Source organism: Falco punctatus (assembly GCF_963210335.1).
Source record: "Falco punctatus genome assembly, chromosome: 1".
NCBI lineage: Eukaryota > Metazoa > Chordata > Aves > Falconiformes > Falconidae > Falco > Falco punctatus.
The window spans coordinates 47,609,299-47,629,475 of record NC_137580.1 but is presented as its reverse complement, the minus strand read 5'-3'; the positions used below and the strand labels follow the sequence as shown (position 1 = coordinate 47,629,475).

The following is a 20,177-nucleotide window of genomic DNA, read 5'->3' as shown; positions in this document are numbered from 1 at the left end:
GGAAGCATTAAAATTTATTCAGTCATGATGTTGTTATTTATACAGGTCTCCTCTACTCAAAGTTACCTCTGAACCTCTTTATCTGGATTGAATGCATCTGAACTACACAAATACCAGTGTTAGAACATTTGTACTTCCAATAGGTTATAGTGTTGCACCTAAGCAGGCTCCACATCCCTACTTACATTTAGGCATTAAGAAACATGCTTATAATTCCGAAAATCCTTAACAAAACCATTTAATGAATGGAGTAACAATAACCAACTTATTTGCCCAAGGTCACAAATGTGGTAGAAGTAAAGCCAGTACTTTCAAATCTCCTCGCTCCCAGACTAATCCACACTTAACCTCACTTAATTATGAATTTATAAAAATATGACTTGCCTTTAAGTTCTCACCAAGGTGCAACAGCAGATCCCTAGAGACTCATCCTTCATGCTTTCTGTGTAGTGTGTGGAATCATGTCAGTTGTACTAATACACCATGATGGATCTTAAGGCATGTCTCTGAAGGATATTACAAATACATATATATATATATATGCAAATACATATATATATTGCAAAAGGATTTCTTCTGTAGTCTTCACCCAGGACTTCAAAATAAAGAGAAGCAGTCATATTCATGTTAGCTTTGTTAGTACAGAATAAAGTCAACTTTCTTCCCCATTTACTAGTGAAAACAAACGCTATGAAATGAGTTTTCTACCACCGTTAAATATCTCAGTACTTTCAAAGCGTTCCTACTCTGGAGAGGCTGGGATCTGCACCAATATTCACCCATGTGACATCAACTAGTTTTTCCATCCCAGGACTCAATTTGTTGAGATCAATGACGTAGTGGTAACTAATGATGACATACACTGCCATCTTGTGTTACGGTTTAGAACTGAAAAAACCTGAAAAGGATTTCACACAAACACCAGCTTGAGCTATTTCAAGAGCTTTTTTCCCCTCCCCCACAGCCACTGTCCCACATGAGAAGCCTCTCCACTTTTACTAAACTCAGATCTAACTCAGGCTGCAACAGATGCAAGCCTTCATGATCCCAAGAAACAAAGTTCATTCCTCTCCACTAACTGATGCAGGCACTTACAATCGTACGCAGTTTTGCAGAGATGGTTTGTGCTAAGTGGCATAGATATTACCTTTTATGTTTGAGATGTTATTTCTCCAGCACAAGCAAATAAATGCACAGGCTACAGTACAGCATTGACAAAAAAGCAAGGCTAAGCTATTAATCCCTTTCTCAACCTGCATCTGAAGAAGAGTAATACAAGTTGTCCGATGTACATCCCTGGACTATATTTTGAGAACAAGTACTGTGTCATTCTCTCCTCTACAAGATGAAACTGAGAACTCTTACCTACAGTGGCTGGGTGTAAGCCGAGCAACTATATTCTGTGCCAGCAGCACACACTGGGGTAGGAGCTCCAGGACCAACAACAGGGATGTGAAGTTGTAAATATCTCAGTGGTCTGTAGCCAACCCAACTCTACTGCTACATCTGGGCATCACGGAGCACATGAAAGCATTCATCCATTAAACCTCCTCAAGTCCAAAGCTAAGTGTAACTACACTGTGCCTTGCAAAGCAGTCCCAAGCCCAGTGGGTTTATCACAGAAAAATATGTGTTGACAAGTAGAAGAAAGAAAAACATGGAATGGTTCTAGAAAAGAATGTTTGTGGGCTTTAAAGCCATACTGTCCTTTTAAATACGTGCTGAGTGGAAGACTGCCGTATAATTTTGGTAAGCACGGTCTTCTGGAAGTAAGAAGAAAGCTTCTGATGTCTCCTTTTCAATAAATAGCACAGTATCAGAAAAACTTCTACAACTGCAACATCTTTATACAGATCAAAATTCTAAATCAGCAGTTTTCTTCCACACTTCCATTCTTCCACATCACTATATTGTTAACTGTTTACATGATAGCAGCATTGATCCTACCTACTTCATTTCTGCACTGACATTAAACTGGAAATTTTTGTACTACCTTGGTTCTTACAAGTTACCTAAGGAAACAGAAGCATTACAGTAATACACAGAATTCACAAACTTAATTCCAGCATTCAGCAGGAGTCTTTCTTGCTCTAGCAGAAAGCAATTTTTCCCATCAGGTGAGCTGGTAAACAAGAAATATGCTAAAGTTAGGTAGCATTCACTGACTGATTTTGACACAAGATGAAATTTAGTTTAGAAAACCATTATTTTTTTGCCTGTTTCTTTTTTCCCTTTCCCCACCCAAACGAAAAAAGCAAGACACAAATCTTCTGCCATACTAATGTATTCCATCTTTCAAAAAGAAAGACATGATTTTAATATTACTTAACAATATGTTAAAAAAGTAGCCAGTTAGGCTTCAGTGTTAATACAATTATACACTCTATAACAGATTTGATAGTGTGAGTACTGTTCTTTTTTAAATTTTCTCATTCTGCAAGTATTCTTACACAAGCTGGCTACAAGTCAGGAAAAAAAAAATCAAAACACAAATAGCGTAACTTGTACACTCTTAAACAGTAGATTGTGAAAGAACTGAGGAGATACTTGTCCCAGTAAGAGCCTCTTTTTCATGAAGTCATGTCAGGAGAATTCTGGAGCAGATGAAAGCACAACTGACTAGGTCCATTCCTTTGTCAGGAGTCAGAATGACAAAACATAGCTAGATGCAGAAGTGACAGGAGCCACTGCAGATGATGCAAACTAGTATTTTGGCCTCCACCCAAGCCTAAGCAATTTAAAGTCTTTGAGGCCAAGGCATTCAGAAGGAGATGGAAAAGAGCTATTGTTCCAACTCCAACGGCATACAGCTACAATCAAGTAAGTCTCACTCACAGACTACAAGCACACAAGCTAACAAATTCAGGTAGAAAGTGGCAATTTTTCAGTCCGCAAGAATTATCAGGCCAAAGGGTTCAGTGCAGATCCACACAGCACTGGGGACAAGGCAAGGCAGCACTGGCTCAAGACCAGATAAGCTCTCAGCACAGCAGGACAGGTAAGTGGAGTTGTCGTTCATTGATTCCTGCAGGGTTCCCTCCCCATATTGTGTCATTTCAATGTGCAGCAAAGGTGGTTTTTTTCAAGCTAAAATTGGACCAGTTGATGGAAAGTCTCTGCCTTGTCTGTCTGGCAGAATCCAAGCAGAATCTGAAATGAAAAAGTTAAGAGTGGAAGTATAAATGATATAGTGAAACCAATACACTTAAAATCTAATCACTGGTGTTATCCCTCTGTTTTGAAGAGCACCTCTCATTCAGAAAGACAAAACCTCCTAAAAAAATACCTAAAAAAAGAAATTACTTGCCCATCACTCAAATACATCATAAACCTGTTACTTTAAACACCACTGCATTACCAAGAGTAAGTGAATGAATTAGCAAAGAACACTGCATATTTAGCAGCACAGATACTAGCTGAATGATAGCTAGAAACAGAAGACATTGCTGTATTTACCTAAAACCTTGTTAACAGTAAGAATGAGGGGTAGGTAATGTGTAAAGCAGAAGCCCCAATAGCATGAGACACTGCTGCTTCTCTTCTAAATACAGCAATGTTTGAGATATAGGGAAAGGAGCTGTTTATAATACAGCAGATCAGTAGCCCACATGCCTGGAAAAAGCACCTTTAGAACGAAAATTCACTTGTTCACCATCACTAAACAGAATTTATGGAAGAACTTCTGAAAGGTTGGCATGTTCAAGCATTTCAGTGACAGTTCACACTGAAGAACTTCATCGAGGCAACATGTAGCTTGTTTAAGCTAAAGGCTGCATGACAGCATCAAGGTAGCGAATACCTCTCTCTGCAAGGTTAACAGCTTCTGTAACAATTGAAAGCCAAAAAAAAGGGGAGTAGACAGGAAGAGTGAAAGAGAAAAGGTACTGAGGAAGGTTAGAATGACTACACTTGTTCTTTCCATGCTAAAGTTACAAGTAGCTTGCAAACTTAATTCTGAAGTCAGGGTGTAATTAAAAGTATCCATTTACTATGCCCTACAAAGCAAGTAGAAAAGCTGATGAAGTAACAAACTACCAGTAAACAGTATGCCTGTGGAGCTCATTACCATGGAAGGTTACTGAAACAAGTGATGTTGCTAGCCTTCTAAATACTATGTCAGAAATTATCAAGTGATAGAAAACATACGCATTAAAGATGCCTTCACAACATTAAGTAGTTGTTATTCCCCCCTAGAAAAGCACCTACCAAGGTTTTTCAGACACCTTTTCTAAAGAGATATACATAAAAAATATTGGACAGTTACACATATTTCCTAACATGTGAAATTACAGTGAAGAGTAGATGGTACCAATTACTGAATTAATTACAAAATTAATTAAAAATAATTACAAACCAGTACAGTTAAAAGTGTTAAATCTTCATTTGGAATCATGTTTGACAAGTTTATCGCCAAACTTCAGCTACACTTCTGCAAATACAAGACACTGCTTCATTTATGCTATCTAGAGTAGGAAATTGGTGAAAAGAGCTTTTCTATTGTTACAGATGCTGCAGACTTGAATGAAGCAACGAATATCCCATGAAACCCCTAACAAAGGCTTATGCTAAACCAACGTTGGTACTAATATATGACACATTTCGCCTATAATAACCTACTTTCTGATTTAAAAAAATCCTTTAACTGGGAGCCCTTAGAAAAATAATTTTTAAGAACAGATTGTCCTTTTGAAAATTTCATCATCTAGTGCATTGTAACTCCATAAATAATCAGACATATGCATTCTGTATAGTATTATAGCATGATAGCAGCATTGAGCCTACCTACTTCATTTCTGCACTGACATTAAACTGGAAATTTTTGTATTTTGTACAGCAGCACAGAGAAGCAGTTGCACTCTGTTCTTTCCAAGACTTAGACATATATTAAATCCCAGGCACACAGACTATGAAAGCTACATAAATTTAGAAAAGAAACTGAAACCCATACTGAAAGCCATTTTTTTTTTTAAAGCCTGTAAACAAATAGATTTAGTTGTTTTTTGAAATACTACTGTTGATTCCTAAATTATTCAGTTGCACAAACTGATTTATTTATAGCATTTCAGATTTGGCTATCATGATGAAAGGCTTACTAGAAGTATTCATGGGACACTAGCACACCCAGCCACCACTGAAGAACACAAATTTGAGTAGATTTCAGTATTATGGAAGAACATGTACTACATTATTTAAACATGAGCTGTCTGCTCATATTTGAGGAATTAAAGGTTACTAATAGTGATTTGAAAATCCCCAAAATAACAAATGCACAGAAGAAAAAAGTTTCACAGGCACAGGTTCGTATTATTCTTTTTACTGTCACTGCACTAGCATCAGCGTCCCCTTTCGTTGATTAACATAAGCGACTATCCCACAGTTATACCATCTTTACTCCATGTACAGTATAAAACTCCAAACTAATAGCTCTTATAAACAAGGAAGAAAACATCATGTACAAACCTTTTTGAAGTGTATGTTCTGAAGTTTAAAACAAAGTTTTATTTGTTCAACATTTAACACCTAACATCGCACCTTTTTAGCATCTTAATTTTTAAAACACTGATAAGCGTTTCATCTGCGTGGATAATAGAAGAAATATTAATGCAAACTTTGCCTATAGAAGAAAAAGTATGTAACTAAGGATATTCTGAAAGCCTTGATGAGAACCTGAGGGACACACAGATGATTCTGGCACTCATTTCTGTATTTGTGCTACTCAGCTATGATTTGTGTCCACAGATCTACAGCTTTCGTGATTGTTACAGTATTCAGGACGTCAGCTGTAACAGGATTTGCTATGTTACAACACAGGCTCTCCTGCTAGAAGTTAGTTAATACGTTGTGGGTTTTTTTAACTCATGGAATATGGGAAGAAGCAAAACAACTTTATGCGAAGGGATTACAGCACCTTACCTTTTAAAATACTCCACTTCTCGCTCTGTTTCATCCATTTCCACACTGTCTAGATCAATGTCTTTGGGAAGAAACACATCATCTACAAAGGAAAAAGGATAACACAGTATTAGATTCCATGGGGAGGGAGGAAGGAGAGAGGAAGAAGCTGCATTAAAGATGTTTTTGGAGGACTGCCTGAACTTGGTGGACTATCGATTATTCATGTTTAGACTGAATTAATATAAACTGTAATTAAGAAGACACTTCTTAAAAACCCCATACTAGTACATCTGCTCAAGCTTTAGGTAGTTAGGAACAAGGAAGAGATGAATCAACAGCAAATTTACTCATCACATGGGTTGCAAAGGATGCCATAAACCTGGAATACACAGGAGAATGGTCAAATTACACAAAAGGCTCAATGATTCAGATAGTAAGGCAAACAGCTCATGAGTATCGTTTACTTGAAATCTAACAAAAGGACAGCTTTAGAAACTTTTTAAAAATGGTATTTATAAAGAAAGTGTAAATTTTTGTAGTAACCAATTTGAGTATTTTCCCCTTGAAGTCTCATTTCTTACTACATATATGCTCCAATCTAATTTCTGAAGCAGCTTCATAACACATTCCAAAAAGGGCAAGACAAAGAAACTAACAGAAAAACACATCAGGACTCTCCATAATCCTTGAGATTATGGGAACAAACGACTTCTGAACTACCAGGAATGCCTTCAGAGAAGTTGCATGTCTTTGCTGTGCAACTTACTTCTGAAGCAGCAGAAAGCCGTATAAACACGGGGCTTCTCTATATCCCTAGTTTTCTTAAGCCTCTTCATAACAAGGAGTTAAAAATTACTGGCAGAATAAATTTCTTTCAGAAACAGAAATCACACCAAACCCAATAAATTTCACTGCCTTAACACTTTACTTAAAAATTCACTTAAAAAAAACCACCAAACTTTGTTAGCCTCTTTTCATGTTCTTTCATTTACCCTAGTTCTAATTTTTTTTCCTTAGTTCTTCTTTTGTGTCTTAGCTAATTTGGTACATCAACTCTGTATCTTTGAGAAATGACAACTAAAAGAAAAATTGTATATTATAGTATTTTTCTTGTAGTTCTAAAGTCAGAACTATTCCAAGTAGCAGTCCAGTCCCAAGTCTTCAGAGAGCAGCACAATTATCTCTTTATAAATTCAGACATATATCGCTGGTTTTTCACATTTAAGTATTAGTCTTCAGAAACTGTAACTATATTTGATTAAGCAGCAGAAAACAGCAGTAAGGGGCAGGGAGGAGGAAAAGATGCTGGAAACTACCTGCATTCTCTTACAGTAAAAACCCTCTACCACCCCCCAACTCCCTTCAACACTTTCTCCTCCATAATAATAATAAAAAAATATTTTATTTTAAAGCTGCAGGAAGGCTCCAAATGTCTCTAGTCTTCTGTTTCTACTCCTAATTCTAGAGTTTTGTCTTGCTCCAATGACTGCAGCACGTTCTTCTCAGTAAATTAAAAAAAACAACTAACAAAACCCAAACATGCCACAACACAGTATGCACAAGAACTAAGGTATCAGAGAAAAGGGTTCAATGCTGTATCATTGCTTAATTGACATGAAATCGAAACTTTGAACATAAGAGCTAAAAAGAAAGACTGGGCTGACTCAACCCAACCAAGAGACCACAAAAACAAAGTTGGGCTCTAAACCTAGCACTTGCAACAACCATGAATTCAGTCTACATTTTTTATAACAACACTTAATCAACATCTTAAGTATTTTGAAACCCTGGCAGAGACTACAGAAAGATTAAGGTCTCTATTTCAATGTACTTACCAGACAGAACAGCAGTGAGAATTGCAATATTAAGTCATTTTTGTGAACGGACATTTAAATTATGTGCTGTTACCGCTCAGCTACCAGGTGATCCCAGGGAAATGATCGGGTACTCCAAGCAGATAGATGTCCATACTGCACAAGTGCCATCCCAGCTGGCAGTTCCATAAGGAACCAAGCATGTGCAGGGAATAAACTTGTGCCCAAGAATGGCAGTTTGGTTAGGGTGCTGACAACGCCAGCCAGCTAGCACTGCAAGTGCTCCTCAGCTCTATTAGCTGTCAGATGTTTTCAGGAAAACAAAAAATATATGTTGGGAAGAAAATTATGCAAGTGCAGCTTATCTGAGGCAACTCGGTCTTCTATGGTTTTATTACTTCTGTTTAGATAAATACTAAAGATATCTTTACTAGCACAACCTAATAGTCATGTGGAGAAAACACTCAATATTATCAACTATTTAACATCCCACTAAATTTTCACTCTGACAAATAAAAAAATAAATTAGTTTTCTTGTTTACTTACCTACCTCTTAATAAATATAAGAAAGAAATAATTTGCACTGAGAAAATGCATATTTATGCATAAATGATCATTCTTTGGCTGCAAAATCCCCTTATTTTCCTCGCTCAAAGAATAAGGCCAACTTTAGACCATACTCTTAATGCTGTGAGAGAAACTATTGCTTTTAATAAGGTCCAATATGGATTTCAGCACATTACTAAATTATTTATCTATTTATTTAAGCAAGATAGGCTTTACAGGAGACTGGCTTCCTTAACTGACACAAACATCATACAAAAGCAGCAATATATGTAAATTCATTCATTCATTCTTTAAAAGAATCCTGCATTTCTTTACTAAAACTACATGCATGTCCTAACTGTTACAATGACAGTGAAACTGGTGTCAGAAAAACTTGAGCCATTGTTTCCCTAACTTACACTGGCGGGAATGACCGAAGATAAAAATTTCAAACAACAGTAAGAAACAACCCAACTTCTTAAACTTTCTTACACACTTACCAATGGAATTGTTGACTTTGTCCCCTTTTTTCTTCTTGTTTTTCTTGTTCTTGCCTTTTGGTTGAGGAGAATCTGCAAGTATTAGCTTATTATTTTGTTGCTGTTCACTTGGTGAGGGGGATTCACTTGTTACGGGTGCCTTCTCTTCCTTTACGTGGTTCAACTGTTTTTTGTTGTTACTGTTTAATTTCTTCTCCTCTTTTTTAGGTTCTGCAAATGATGGGAGCTCTGCTGCTTTTGCTTTGGATTCTATTTGGTTTCTGGTTTTAGTCTGTATTTCAGCTGCTTTGGGGGATTCAACAGGCTTTTTCACTTGTTCAGCACATGGTTTATTTATCTGCTTTAATTTCTGCTTGCTATTTCCTTCTTTATGTTGATGCATGATATCAAGCAGAAAAGAGAGGGGCTCATGCTGCTTTACATTCCCCTCTTTCTGATAAAGCAGCTTTGAGTCTCTAGTGTTTACAGGATTGGATAGTTCACAGCCTGTCTCTGAAACCCGTCTCTGTTCTGTATGATTCACGTGTCTAGACAGTGAAGCAGAAGAGGTTTCTATCTTTTCTGATTGCTCAAGTGTACCGTTCTGAATGTCTTCGGGTGCGTTTGGGACAGATTCCTTCACTGCCTGGCAGTTTCGAGTAAGCATGTCCACCTTCTGACAGTCTTTACTTGTCCGTTCTTTCTTCTTTTTCTTTACAGCCCGCAACTGCTGAAGTTCTTGAAGCCGTTGTAATTCTTGTTTCAGCCTCTCTTCTTCTTCTTCTTCACGCCGCCTCTGTTCCTCAAGCAACTGGTGATGCTCCCTCTCCCTGGCTTCAGCTTCAAGTCGAGCTTTTTCTTCAAGCTGCAGAACAATAAAGGTTTATTCAAAGTGACAAATATTTTAGAAAGTAAAGTTTTAGGGATTATTAATACTTTTCTCTATGAATGTTATAAATCCTAGGATGTTAACATATGAACGTATTTAATCCACCAGGCCATACAGCAAGCAAATAACTATTTATACAAAAGCTGCCCTTTAAAGTACATAAAAATAATTCAGTATTTGTATTGTCTATGTTTCTGTAACATATTTGACTGTTGTTAATACCAACTCTTGGTCTTCTCTTTGCTACTGCTAAACCTAACTCCCCATCAAATTTTTCTACAACCACAAAAACCAGCTGATAACACCACATTGAGCTTAATCCTCAACAACCCCATGTATTACTAGGGTAACTTGGGTTTGTATTATGTTGCATGCTTTACCTGTTCTCTTGCTATGGTAGCAGAGTTGCACTGTTTCAGTGTTCACAAACATTAGGAAAAGCAATCATTAAAAACATTTTACAGCAAAACACTAAGCACATTAAAGTTACACTTGAAATTGTCAAAAATAATAAGGATGGTATGGTTTTCTACTGTTAGTTTTAAGTTCATTAACCACATAAAACAGACACAAGGGATTTTTTTCCAGCCATTATTGCAAATGCCTGAAACTTTGCTGTGCAGCATAGATCTTGCATCATTAGCAAAATGAAAGGAAGGCATACACTGAGAACTATCATGTCCATTTATTTTCTTGCACATTTAGGAGTGCTTGTATTGGATTACTTTTTCAGTTACAGAACACAGATAAAAAACCCTAAGAGAATCTTCCACTTATGCTCTAACTGCATTGCAAGAGCAAAGTGAAATTTGCATTGTGAATTTCACTTATAAAATAACTCACTAAGTTCTGAGGTTGCTGAACAGTGCTACAACATGAACATAAAGAACACAACTTGTGAACATCAGGTCTTCCAAACCCATGGAACAGTCTGAAGGAGTGTAGAATTAGTGCCAGCAAGGAAATCCACAAACAAGAAGTATTATAGTGTGGTCACACAACATGCTTACCAGAACTCAAAAAACATTCAGCTACTAATCTCATTGTGCCTTGAGTTTTATACCAAAGGCTGATACTGAACTGCAGTAAGAAAAGTCAATTTCCTGCTTGTTCAACTTAAAAACCCCAAACATATTTCCTCTATTAACTCAGCAAATACTGGTGTTTTTTTTTAAAAAAAAAATAAAATCACTGTTACACATTGGATTTTTTAATAAATCTTTTTGACAGTTTCTATTTGAAAGCAACCTGTAATTTTTTCCTCCCTGTCCCCTCTCTGCAGCTTGCCACTTCACTCCAACTTGGGATAGCCCTTCACGTCATCACGTGGCACAGCACTTAACCTCTTTCAGTGAGGACAGCAAGGTGCCTGCTGCAATCATTCTAAAAATACTAAATCTCTACTATTCCTTTCTCATAAAAGCACTGACCTTACGTTTCTTGGCTTCCTCCAGAGATACTTTATCATAACCATTATACCAATACAGAAATACTAAGTTCTCTAACTTCCACCGCTGTTAAATGTCAATTCTACATTTCTCAACACTTCCAAATAGCTTTCTAAAGTGTAGGAAATTCCAGTACAAAGCTGAATTGCAACCAAATACATGATAATGACATTGTGAGGAATCTTCCCAGTCTACTACATAGATTCCTCAGGTAGCATCAGAACAGGTAAGCTAGCTGTGTATATACAAACGGGCAGTGTACCACAAACTACACAGAAGCCAATTATACCAATATCATAAAGTCAGTGTACAGTACTATACTTACAGAGTGCGCACAGATTCAAAAACATGAGGTCTAGGATAAATCTACTTTTACGTCTTACCTTTCTTTGCTTATGTCTGGCTCGTTTGGCTGCCCGAGAACTGCTTACTGGTTTGGTTTCAGAGCTGTTTATAAATTGTAGCAAGTCCTCCACCTTTCGATGGTCAACAACACTTTCCCTTTCAGAGATCTGATCTGGTTTCTTCGGCTGTTCCTCCTTTCTTTTTGTTAGACGTAAACGAAGCTTTTCTCGCATCTCTGCATAATTTCTGCTGGTTGGTGCAGCTGGAGGCTGAAGGACAAATATCTAGTGATTAAACTATAAAAATTTCACTGACTTAATACTTTGAGATTTTGACATTTCTGACCTGCAAATAGCTGGGAAGGTCTAAACCTGAATAACAAACTCTTTATTGCTTGTATGTGTACCTAAAGGTACATTTAAGAGGCAACAGAACTCATCAGACTTGGTGCTAGCTTGTCAACTGTATTTTCCAACCAAAAGGATGTCTCTTCTTGCAAGGGAATGACAAGTAAGAAGACAAAGGTATCTCTTTAAAAGCAAAGAGATTTCCATATTCTCTTGTAATTGGTATACCACATTTGAAAACTTGAAGGGAGCAGACATTTGCTGCTGTTTCCATTTTATATTAAGTCTGTTTCAGAGTTTGGGCTACACAGGCCTCTGGGCTGTAACTGTGAAGGCTGGATTACCCTGCACTGAAGCATGCCAGCATACCCTCCAGCAGAGTCGCATCAATAACTTGTTAACACTGCTGCAAGGCAAATCCTTGCGTCTTGTTTCATATCTGTATTCCCAGCCACTGCTCCTGCATCTCAACTCTTCATTCCTCCCTCACTCCTGCTGCCTTACCCTCTCCCCTCCTGCACCAGATCTAATGTCCATCTGTTTGGAGCTATACCAGTTCAACTCATTAAACCAACAAAACTAAGCCTATTAAAAAATCCTTAAAAGGATTTTAACAGGCCTGTTGCCTGTTAAATATGGCTTTAGGTACACACACAAACTCAAAAATACTGTACTATTCTGCCACTTCAGCAAAATGAGTAACTTACTGTGCCATCAGACAACTAACAAAGACAGATCAATCATGAACACATCCCCTCCCTACCCCTTTCAGCCACAGGGCAGGGGCTTTTAATTCACTTCAGGCCCTAAGATGAAACTGTATTTGTTCAAATACAGTGCCAGTAAGTTAAGCTTTTACTTCAAATAAGAAAAAAAAAAAAGGCCAGATACACATTGTACTAGTTAACTGATTATTAAAACAGACTACACAGATTTAGAAATGAGGCCAGCAGGAAAATTAAATCTTAAGTTAAGAAAAAAAATATATGTGGCCACTTAACAGCTTTTAGCATTTCATTTGTGCAGATGAAAAGATATGATTACAAGAACTCACTAGACATGTTACTAGTATGAAATTAACTTAAGGGCTATTCAAAGTGTTAAGTAGTAAAATACAGAACATAAAGGAAAAGATTTTGTATAACCTGCATGCTTTAGAGCTTAACAGTTTCTTCAAAACAGCCTTTAAATACAAATACAACTGAGTGCCTATCAAGATGTACCAGTAAAGAAAATGCTTTGCAATACTGAAGACAGGGAAAATGTAGTTTGGGTTTTCCTCTGATAAAGTGTAATTTAAAATTACACTGCCTAAGTTCTAGGTAAGAATAGTTTCTTTTTAAAAAAAACAACAAACAACATAAATACTTTGAGGATTGCTGTTTTGACAGATGGGAGAATGGTTCATAAATTGCCATAAACATTTTTAAATATGTCCTATATTAAATGTATTTTTACCCAAATTTGTGGCTTATTCATAATTACACTACTACAGATGACTGCATGAATTTTTTAAAGTTATTTAAATGGTTCAATGTCCCTGTTTGTAGTTTCAATCAAACATGGTATCTACTAATCAAGTCAGTTGCTTCCTAAATCTTTTAGTAATTTTTCTTACTGTTGAACTGCATTGAAGTGGAAAGGTTTGTTCCAATTCTCCAATTCAAAGAGGAAAATTACTTTCTAAGCAAGCTCCTTTTTACTACTTCTGTTGAGTAATCTCCAATGCCACCCCCCCTTAGTTGCAGTCTGATAAATCACATGAAATCAAGGATGAGTAAACAATAAAGAAATCACATAAAACCAATTAAAAATCCAGTAACTTACTCCTCCATGGCCGAAGAACTCACAGTAACAGCAGTCACAGTATTTGCCTTCCTTCTGATTTGTGGATGTTGAGGTACTGGAGCTATGCTCTGAACAGCTGTCTTCATCTTGACTCTCCTCTCCATCATACTGTTGATGATCATACGTGTTACTGTTCTCACAACGATGGCCCTCACAATCAGGATCACTATATTAAATTAAGAAAAAGCTTATAAAAACTCTAATTATAATCAGTAAGAGAAAACTGAGAAAAACATATAGTTATTGTACATCTACCAGCAACAATGACTCTCAGACTGGGCTATAAGCCACCAGTGATGCATCAGATCCTTGCAGATGCATCCAACAGCTTGCAAATGGACATGCTCAAAACCAAGCAGCAAGAGAAGATTATACATGGGTAAGTGATTTATAAGAACTCATTTAGTGACTCACTGAACAAGCAGCCTAGAGAATGAGTTTCGCAACTGTTCTGCCTGAATTTAAACAGGTAAAACAGTTTCAGAAGTAGTGATTCTAGCTTTTTTTAAATGAAATGGTTTTGAAACTGGTACCCATCTCATCACTTCCAGTCTGAAGAGGGCTCTGCAGCTGCAAAGCACTCAATTTCTAAAACCTCCTGGGTTTAGGTAAGATTTTCTAGCTCTTGGCTTAAATAAAAAAATTCAAGGTCAGCTAAAACCGAAGTGTTTCCATTACCCTGTTTGCACCTTTATTTTCAAGGGGAAATACTAGTGTGTCTCAAATACACAGCAGTTTATTCCCTCCATAGCTCTGTGTAACTGTGCACTCAACATATCTACTGTCCAGTTTTTCAAAAACTGATGTGATCTTGCTTCAAAAGAAAAAATATTTTTTAAAAAAACATTCCTCTAGCATTAGTATTTCTTTGCTTTTATGTTAGAAAGGTGAAAGCAGGCCATAATCTGTCTTATCTGCAAAATATATGTGAATCTTCTTTCTTGATCTTGCTTCTCTCTCCCCTCCCCATAAGTCTTTCAAGAATTAGCAACCAGGACAGAATGAAAAGTTCTGCAACTTCAGTATCCTAGTTAGGAAAAAGGCATGCAGAACTGTTGCACATAACAGGAGGTACCACCAGTCAGTACAAATGCTCTGACTACTCAGTTTGAGCAGCTCTTGCATCACTGTTTCTTGCCTGTTGAGAGGTAGCATTACAGGGCCCAGCAGCTTGGTGGCATAGTACGTGCTAGGGGCAACAGATACAATCTCATAGAAATCAAGGCTTCATTAATTCTGCTGCTCAGTCACTACACTGAAAGGCTAGAGCACAAAGCAGTTTTTCCCCATTACAGACATCACTGATTCATGTAGACTGCAATAATTGCTTCTGGGTTCTCTCCCAGTTCATTCCTTATGAGATAACGTTACCATGCTAGCACCTGGAGATGATGACAGAAGTTGGATTTCTATTGTGTTAAATAATCTATATTAAATTCTCTCCCTGCACTAGGTAAGAAAGTTTCTTTATGAAACTGCAGTATTTCTGAAGCATGAAAGAAAAATTACATGTTTTGTGTTATCAATAAAAGCAGTTGGTAACAGAAATAAGGATATTCTTAGAAGCACTTCAGGTATGCAGTTACAGAACTCTGCCTAAATCTCGCATCATCTTCTGCTAACTACTGCAATAGCCAGGAGACTACACTCATAGCAACCATGACCACAGCCCTACAAGTCACCAAGTACAGCAATGACTTAACTGCTCTTCTGTTATACCTGTGCTCTTCAGACATATCAAAGAGTTGGCACCATTGTCAGTCTGCCACAATACATAACACTACCAGAAGACTGCCGTACCAAGCTCCTCCTAAACTCCAAAACCTTTGAAAAACTTCGGATATCTGAACACGCTTCCACACTACAACCACTGGTGGGACTAATGCCTAAGAAGTCTTAAGTGTAGTCCAGAAAATGTGTTACTATATGTCAGATTTCAAGACCACACATGACCTTTTTATAGTTTGAGCTAAACCTGTCTACAGACTCTTTATTTTCACAGCTTTTCATTCCTACTTGCCATGTAATGCCAAAATGACAGAAAACAGATATACTATACAACAGGTTTTTGCCTCAGCAGCAATCACTACTGGCAATGACAGAGTATGAAAGGGTAGAGCCTGACTTACTTATCCCAGGTCACATTTCTACAAGTGAGCAAACTTTTGTTTTTAAGTCTCTAAACTCAGCAACTAGATTTTGCAGCCGAAATCGTATTTTTGAAGTTTCACACCAAGTTACATACCAAGTATCTGAACTCTGTCTCACTTGCTGAGCACACATTTCTTTCACACTACAACCAGTGGCAAAAGAGAAGATATATATGTATTTTAATTCCCCTTCTACTGTAAAAAACCAAACAACAATAACAACAAACTCACCTGCAGACACTTGGTGGGGCACTTACAGAGCTGTCCGTGGTTGAAGTAGGAGGCGCAACTGTAGTAGGACAAAGACCTGAATGAGGATCCACAAATCCAGGGGCTGTTGCAGCAGTTTTGGGGAAAGAAGGAGCAGCAAGATTTGGAAGATGTGGTGTAGAGGCTGGAGACAGTGCAGCAGGAGAAAGAGAAGGAAGGGATGCTAAACTGGTAGGACTATTTCGTGGTGCAACTGGTGCTGAATGTCTATGGTCCTCTTTATTAATATTGTGGAACACTTCACCTACATTGGGGGAAAAACAAACCACTTAAACCCAATAATAACTAATATATCTGCAATAACTACCCAAACAATCATACGAATTGCTGGAAGTTCTCAGCTTCAGTAAAAATCAGCAGTATTTCAACACCTTTCTTTTACTAGTTCCAAACCCTAATATCAAGATATTTTACAAAGTTCCTTAATCCAAGAATACACAGACTAACTCAAGAGTAAGAACAACAGTTAACGAAAACCACTAAGACACGTAACATTACTAAAATAAACAGATATAAACCTTTATGGTTAGCTACCTGTACTTGGGGCAGTCACTAAGCTGTATGTGAATTACAAATCCTTACCTATCGATGAAGGTCTCTTGGATGATACTTTGAATTGGTTGCTGCTTGACTGCACTGTAGTTGCTGTGCAGGAGACAGAAGAAGTGGCAGAAGAGGTTGCCATGACAACTTTATTAGCTTCCATAAAGGCATCCTGGAAATTGTACAGACATTTCTTCTTTGCAGCATTTTTTTTCTCCTTGCTATCAGTAACTGCTGTTGCTTCATTGCTAGATGTAGTAGGAAGTGCTTCGGGTCTTATTTCTGAGAGTGCTGGTGCTAATATATCACTCCCTTCAATTGAAGCACACACAGAAATTAAGAATCACAGAATTACAAAATTTTCTTTATGGCATTTAGAATTAAACGTTCAGTAAGTTATATGCCGACAAGCAAGGATATACTGTTAGTGTTGGCTTTGTAAGATTAGTGATCCTTCTTTCCCCCTCCCTCTCCCCAAAATAACAGAGTTGTAACAAGGTGCTAAGAAGTCTCAGAGCAGAAGTCACAAACTTAAAGTTAAAATTTTAAGAACAGTATTGTGTTAACAAGTAGCAAAAATGCTACCGACAACTTTATCCATGTATAATTTTAAGATTAAAATCAGTCCACCATTTACATGTTAAGTATATAAGCTTCAATATCTTAAGTCCAGGTTAGCTGTGCAACAATTACAAGCAGGAGCAACATATCTTTTGGAACACCTATCCCTAACTACATTAGTAAATGGATGAGCTGTCCTACTGGGGAAGTCTTCTGGATGTTTTTAATGCCTTTCCTTTTAAATATCACTGTAACAGCATGACACAAGTTAGCAGCAGATCATTCTGAAAAAAGCCAACACACAAATCTGAGCTTCCTCTTTCATTCAAGTAAAAAATAAAATAAAAAAAAAAGTGTTTTCATCTTTGCTACGTTGCAAATGGAAAGATATTTCTCTCTCCACACTGTTGTTTCTCTTCTATTCTCTTTCACTTTAGCCACTAGTGTTTCCAAAGGCTTCCTGGGCTAAAGTAATCTTTTGCTCTATTTATGCCTGTCTTTTTGAATGACAATGCAGTTATCTCTGCACGTTATAAGACACTGCAGCATGGAGTACCATGTGACCAGTGCTCTTACAAACCTGTAGAAAAAGAGCAGGCCTTTGTGGCAGAAGATTAAAAGTTATTTAAGTTTCCCCTTAATTCCCATTTCTGTGCAAACTGGAACTTCTGAAGACAAAAATACCTCTACAATGACTGTAGGTGAAAACCAGCATGCTATTCTTTTGCCTTTAGCATCCCTTCTCCAATACATAAGAATTTATTTTTCAATTTTCAGCCCCACTGGAGTAGAAATGGCAGCAAATCTCTGTCAGAATCCCATCTTATAAAACCATGATGATGAAACCTACCACTCCTGGAAAAAAGTGCTACAAGTCCATTTCAAAACATAAGGCTTTTAACTAGTCAGTGTGAAGTAGTAATAAACCCTCACCAGGAACTGTATCAGGCAAAAATGTAGCAGGATTCCAGTTCTTGTCATTCATCATCTCTGATCCCCAAAGACTTATAAATTTAGAGCTATTCCAATCTGGAGTGCTCCCAAAGCAGCTTGGATAAATATGATCTTGGAGAGATGCATTGAATACTTGATGCTTGTTTGTATGATTCTGAACTGGAGCTGGCGGTAATGCCTATAAAAAATAAAGTGTGTTTTCCTCATTAATATTCTGTTTGCTTACACAGTCACTCCAACAGCAATATTCAAATCATAGTGTTTCAATTGTGAAAGGCATTATAAAAAGCATAATAAACAATATTTCCCAGAGTGATATAAAGACTGGTTTGTTGTTTTTTAAAGCAGATAATATATTACACAGATTGTATGTACATGTATATATTTTATAATCACAAACACTGCTTTGAGATTCTGCTGATGAATACAAAAAGTGTTCTCTAAAAATACTTGGATTAATATCTATTGATATTGATCTATCATCATTTTTAATTAAAAACAGTATTTGTATGAACACAGAACTTGTTAGGAATTATTACCTTTCAAAGCCTAAGCTGCCAAAACCAATATTCTGTGACATGATAATTCATTACCACGTAAGACAATTGTGATAAAGGGTTTATGAATACTTCAAGATTGAAAGTAAGTACAGTAGAAAAAGAAATAAAACACATTATGTGAAAACATAATTTTAACATTGATAATATTCTTCTGCTTTTTCATCTCTAAGTATTACTAGGTTCCTGACTTAAAACTTAACAGGCAAGGAATACACCCTTTTACTTTAGAAATTGGGGAAAAAAAACCAACCCAGGAACACACACTTTTGCTTGTTTTAGAGGCAAGTTGTACTGGCTCACCCCATTTCTTCTAGCTGAAATTTTTTATTCACATTCTAAAATTAACTTTCTCCTAGAGACCTTGTGCAATGCCAACATTATATTCAATTACTGTCACCTTTAAAAAAGCCAAGGAAAAGTGAGTTCTATTTTTACACTAGATGTAGTGCAATGAAAAGCTACACAGAAGTAGATACAGATATTAAAAATATCAACTGAGTCCAGTGACATTTCAGACATGAAAGTCTAAACACTCATGGCCAAGCAAGCTACTTACATACCCGTCTCCTTTTTCTATACAGAAGGATTTTCATTATCTAACTAATGGTGAAGGTGGGAGGGGTTGGAATACCCTGCCTTAAAGAAAATTCATATACATGAGTACAAAGGAACACTTCACAGGGCAGAACAGCCTATCCATGATGAACCAAGCCTGATCCAACAGGGCTGGCTTATTAGCTCATTCACTACCAGCTCTACTGAATTCAGCTGGCTCTTTAAAGGCGAAAACTCCCTAAAGCTTCAGCTTCCACATATGTCTTTCCAACTCGAGCACAACATAAATACATGGAGCCCAGCTGGTTCAGGTGCTGTGCCAGAGCTAATAGGTCTGGCCTGCATTACAAAGCCACTCTAGTGCTAGCAACCTGCTACTCTGCATGGGGCTTCTGGTGCAGCCTTGACAGCATGCCGCAGATGTTCTGCTACACAAAGGTCTTCTGAAAGGGAAGACAGCAGAAATCAGGGACGGGAGCTTGAGTAGATTGCTGTAAGAGATGCAAGAAGAGATCTGGAAAGATGGCAGAAGGTAGGTACAGCAATGAGGGGTTTGGAATGCCATCCTACAGGAATGGCAGTAGGCTGCTGAGAAACGGCAGGCTGGCATACTGCACTTACAGAACTGATGCACTGCAACAGAGATAAGGAACAGACACCAATAAGACAGAAAAAAACAAAGTGAATGTTCAGGAGGACAGTAACAGTAACAGCCATCTTAGTCAACTCTCCTTGCAACCACAGGACCACTGGACCACATGAAAGGGAGATGACAGGAATATGTATATAGTGACCAAAGGTTTTGCTGCTTTCAACAGTGCCCACAGTTTGACTGATTTAAATAGTATGTGAAACCACCACATTAAAAGTATTTCTTGCAATTGACTTATACTTCTGAACAGCTGTCACCTGGTCCTAATCCTTCTTCCATATCTTTCTCTTGTTTATTACTCACGAGTTTTGGGTCAAAACA

General features: G+C 37.4%; 1 protein-coding gene and 1 long non-coding RNA gene across 10 annotated transcripts in view; one reads left to right on the top strand and one right to left on the bottom strand.

The window, feature by feature from the left end:
• The window catches only part of LOC308073156, a 117,179-nt gene that overhangs the window by 3,784 nt on the left and 93,218 nt on the right, over positions 1-20,177 (top strand). The window lies entirely within an intron of this gene.
• Positions 1-20,177, bottom strand: part of FAM193A (family with sequence similarity 193 member A) — a 153,382-nt gene that overhangs the window by 41,407 nt on the left and 91,798 nt on the right. For 8 of the 9 annotated variants that reach the window (XR_013931805.1, XR_013931806.1, XM_080410212.1 and 5 more), the window contains exons 15-21: positions 18,069-18,267; positions 16,614-16,886; positions 15,993-16,275; positions 13,591-13,777; positions 11,455-11,685; positions 8,756-9,599; positions 5,914-5,995 (exon numbers count right to left, since the gene is read on the bottom strand). Coding sequence is in view for 7 of the 9 variants with exons in the window: in XM_080410212.1 (XP_080266338.1) it covers positions 5,914-5,995; positions 8,756-9,599; positions 11,455-11,685; positions 13,591-13,777; positions 15,993-16,275; positions 16,614-16,886; positions 18,069-18,267 (2,099 nt within the window). In the remaining 2 variants the exon portion in view is untranslated. Of the gene's footprint in view, positions 1-2,268; positions 3,151-5,913; positions 5,996-8,755; positions 9,600-11,454; positions 11,686-13,590; positions 13,778-15,992; positions 16,276-16,613; positions 16,887-18,068; positions 18,268-20,177 lie in introns of those variants that run through there. The other variant, XM_080410217.1, reaches the window with a different exon arrangement.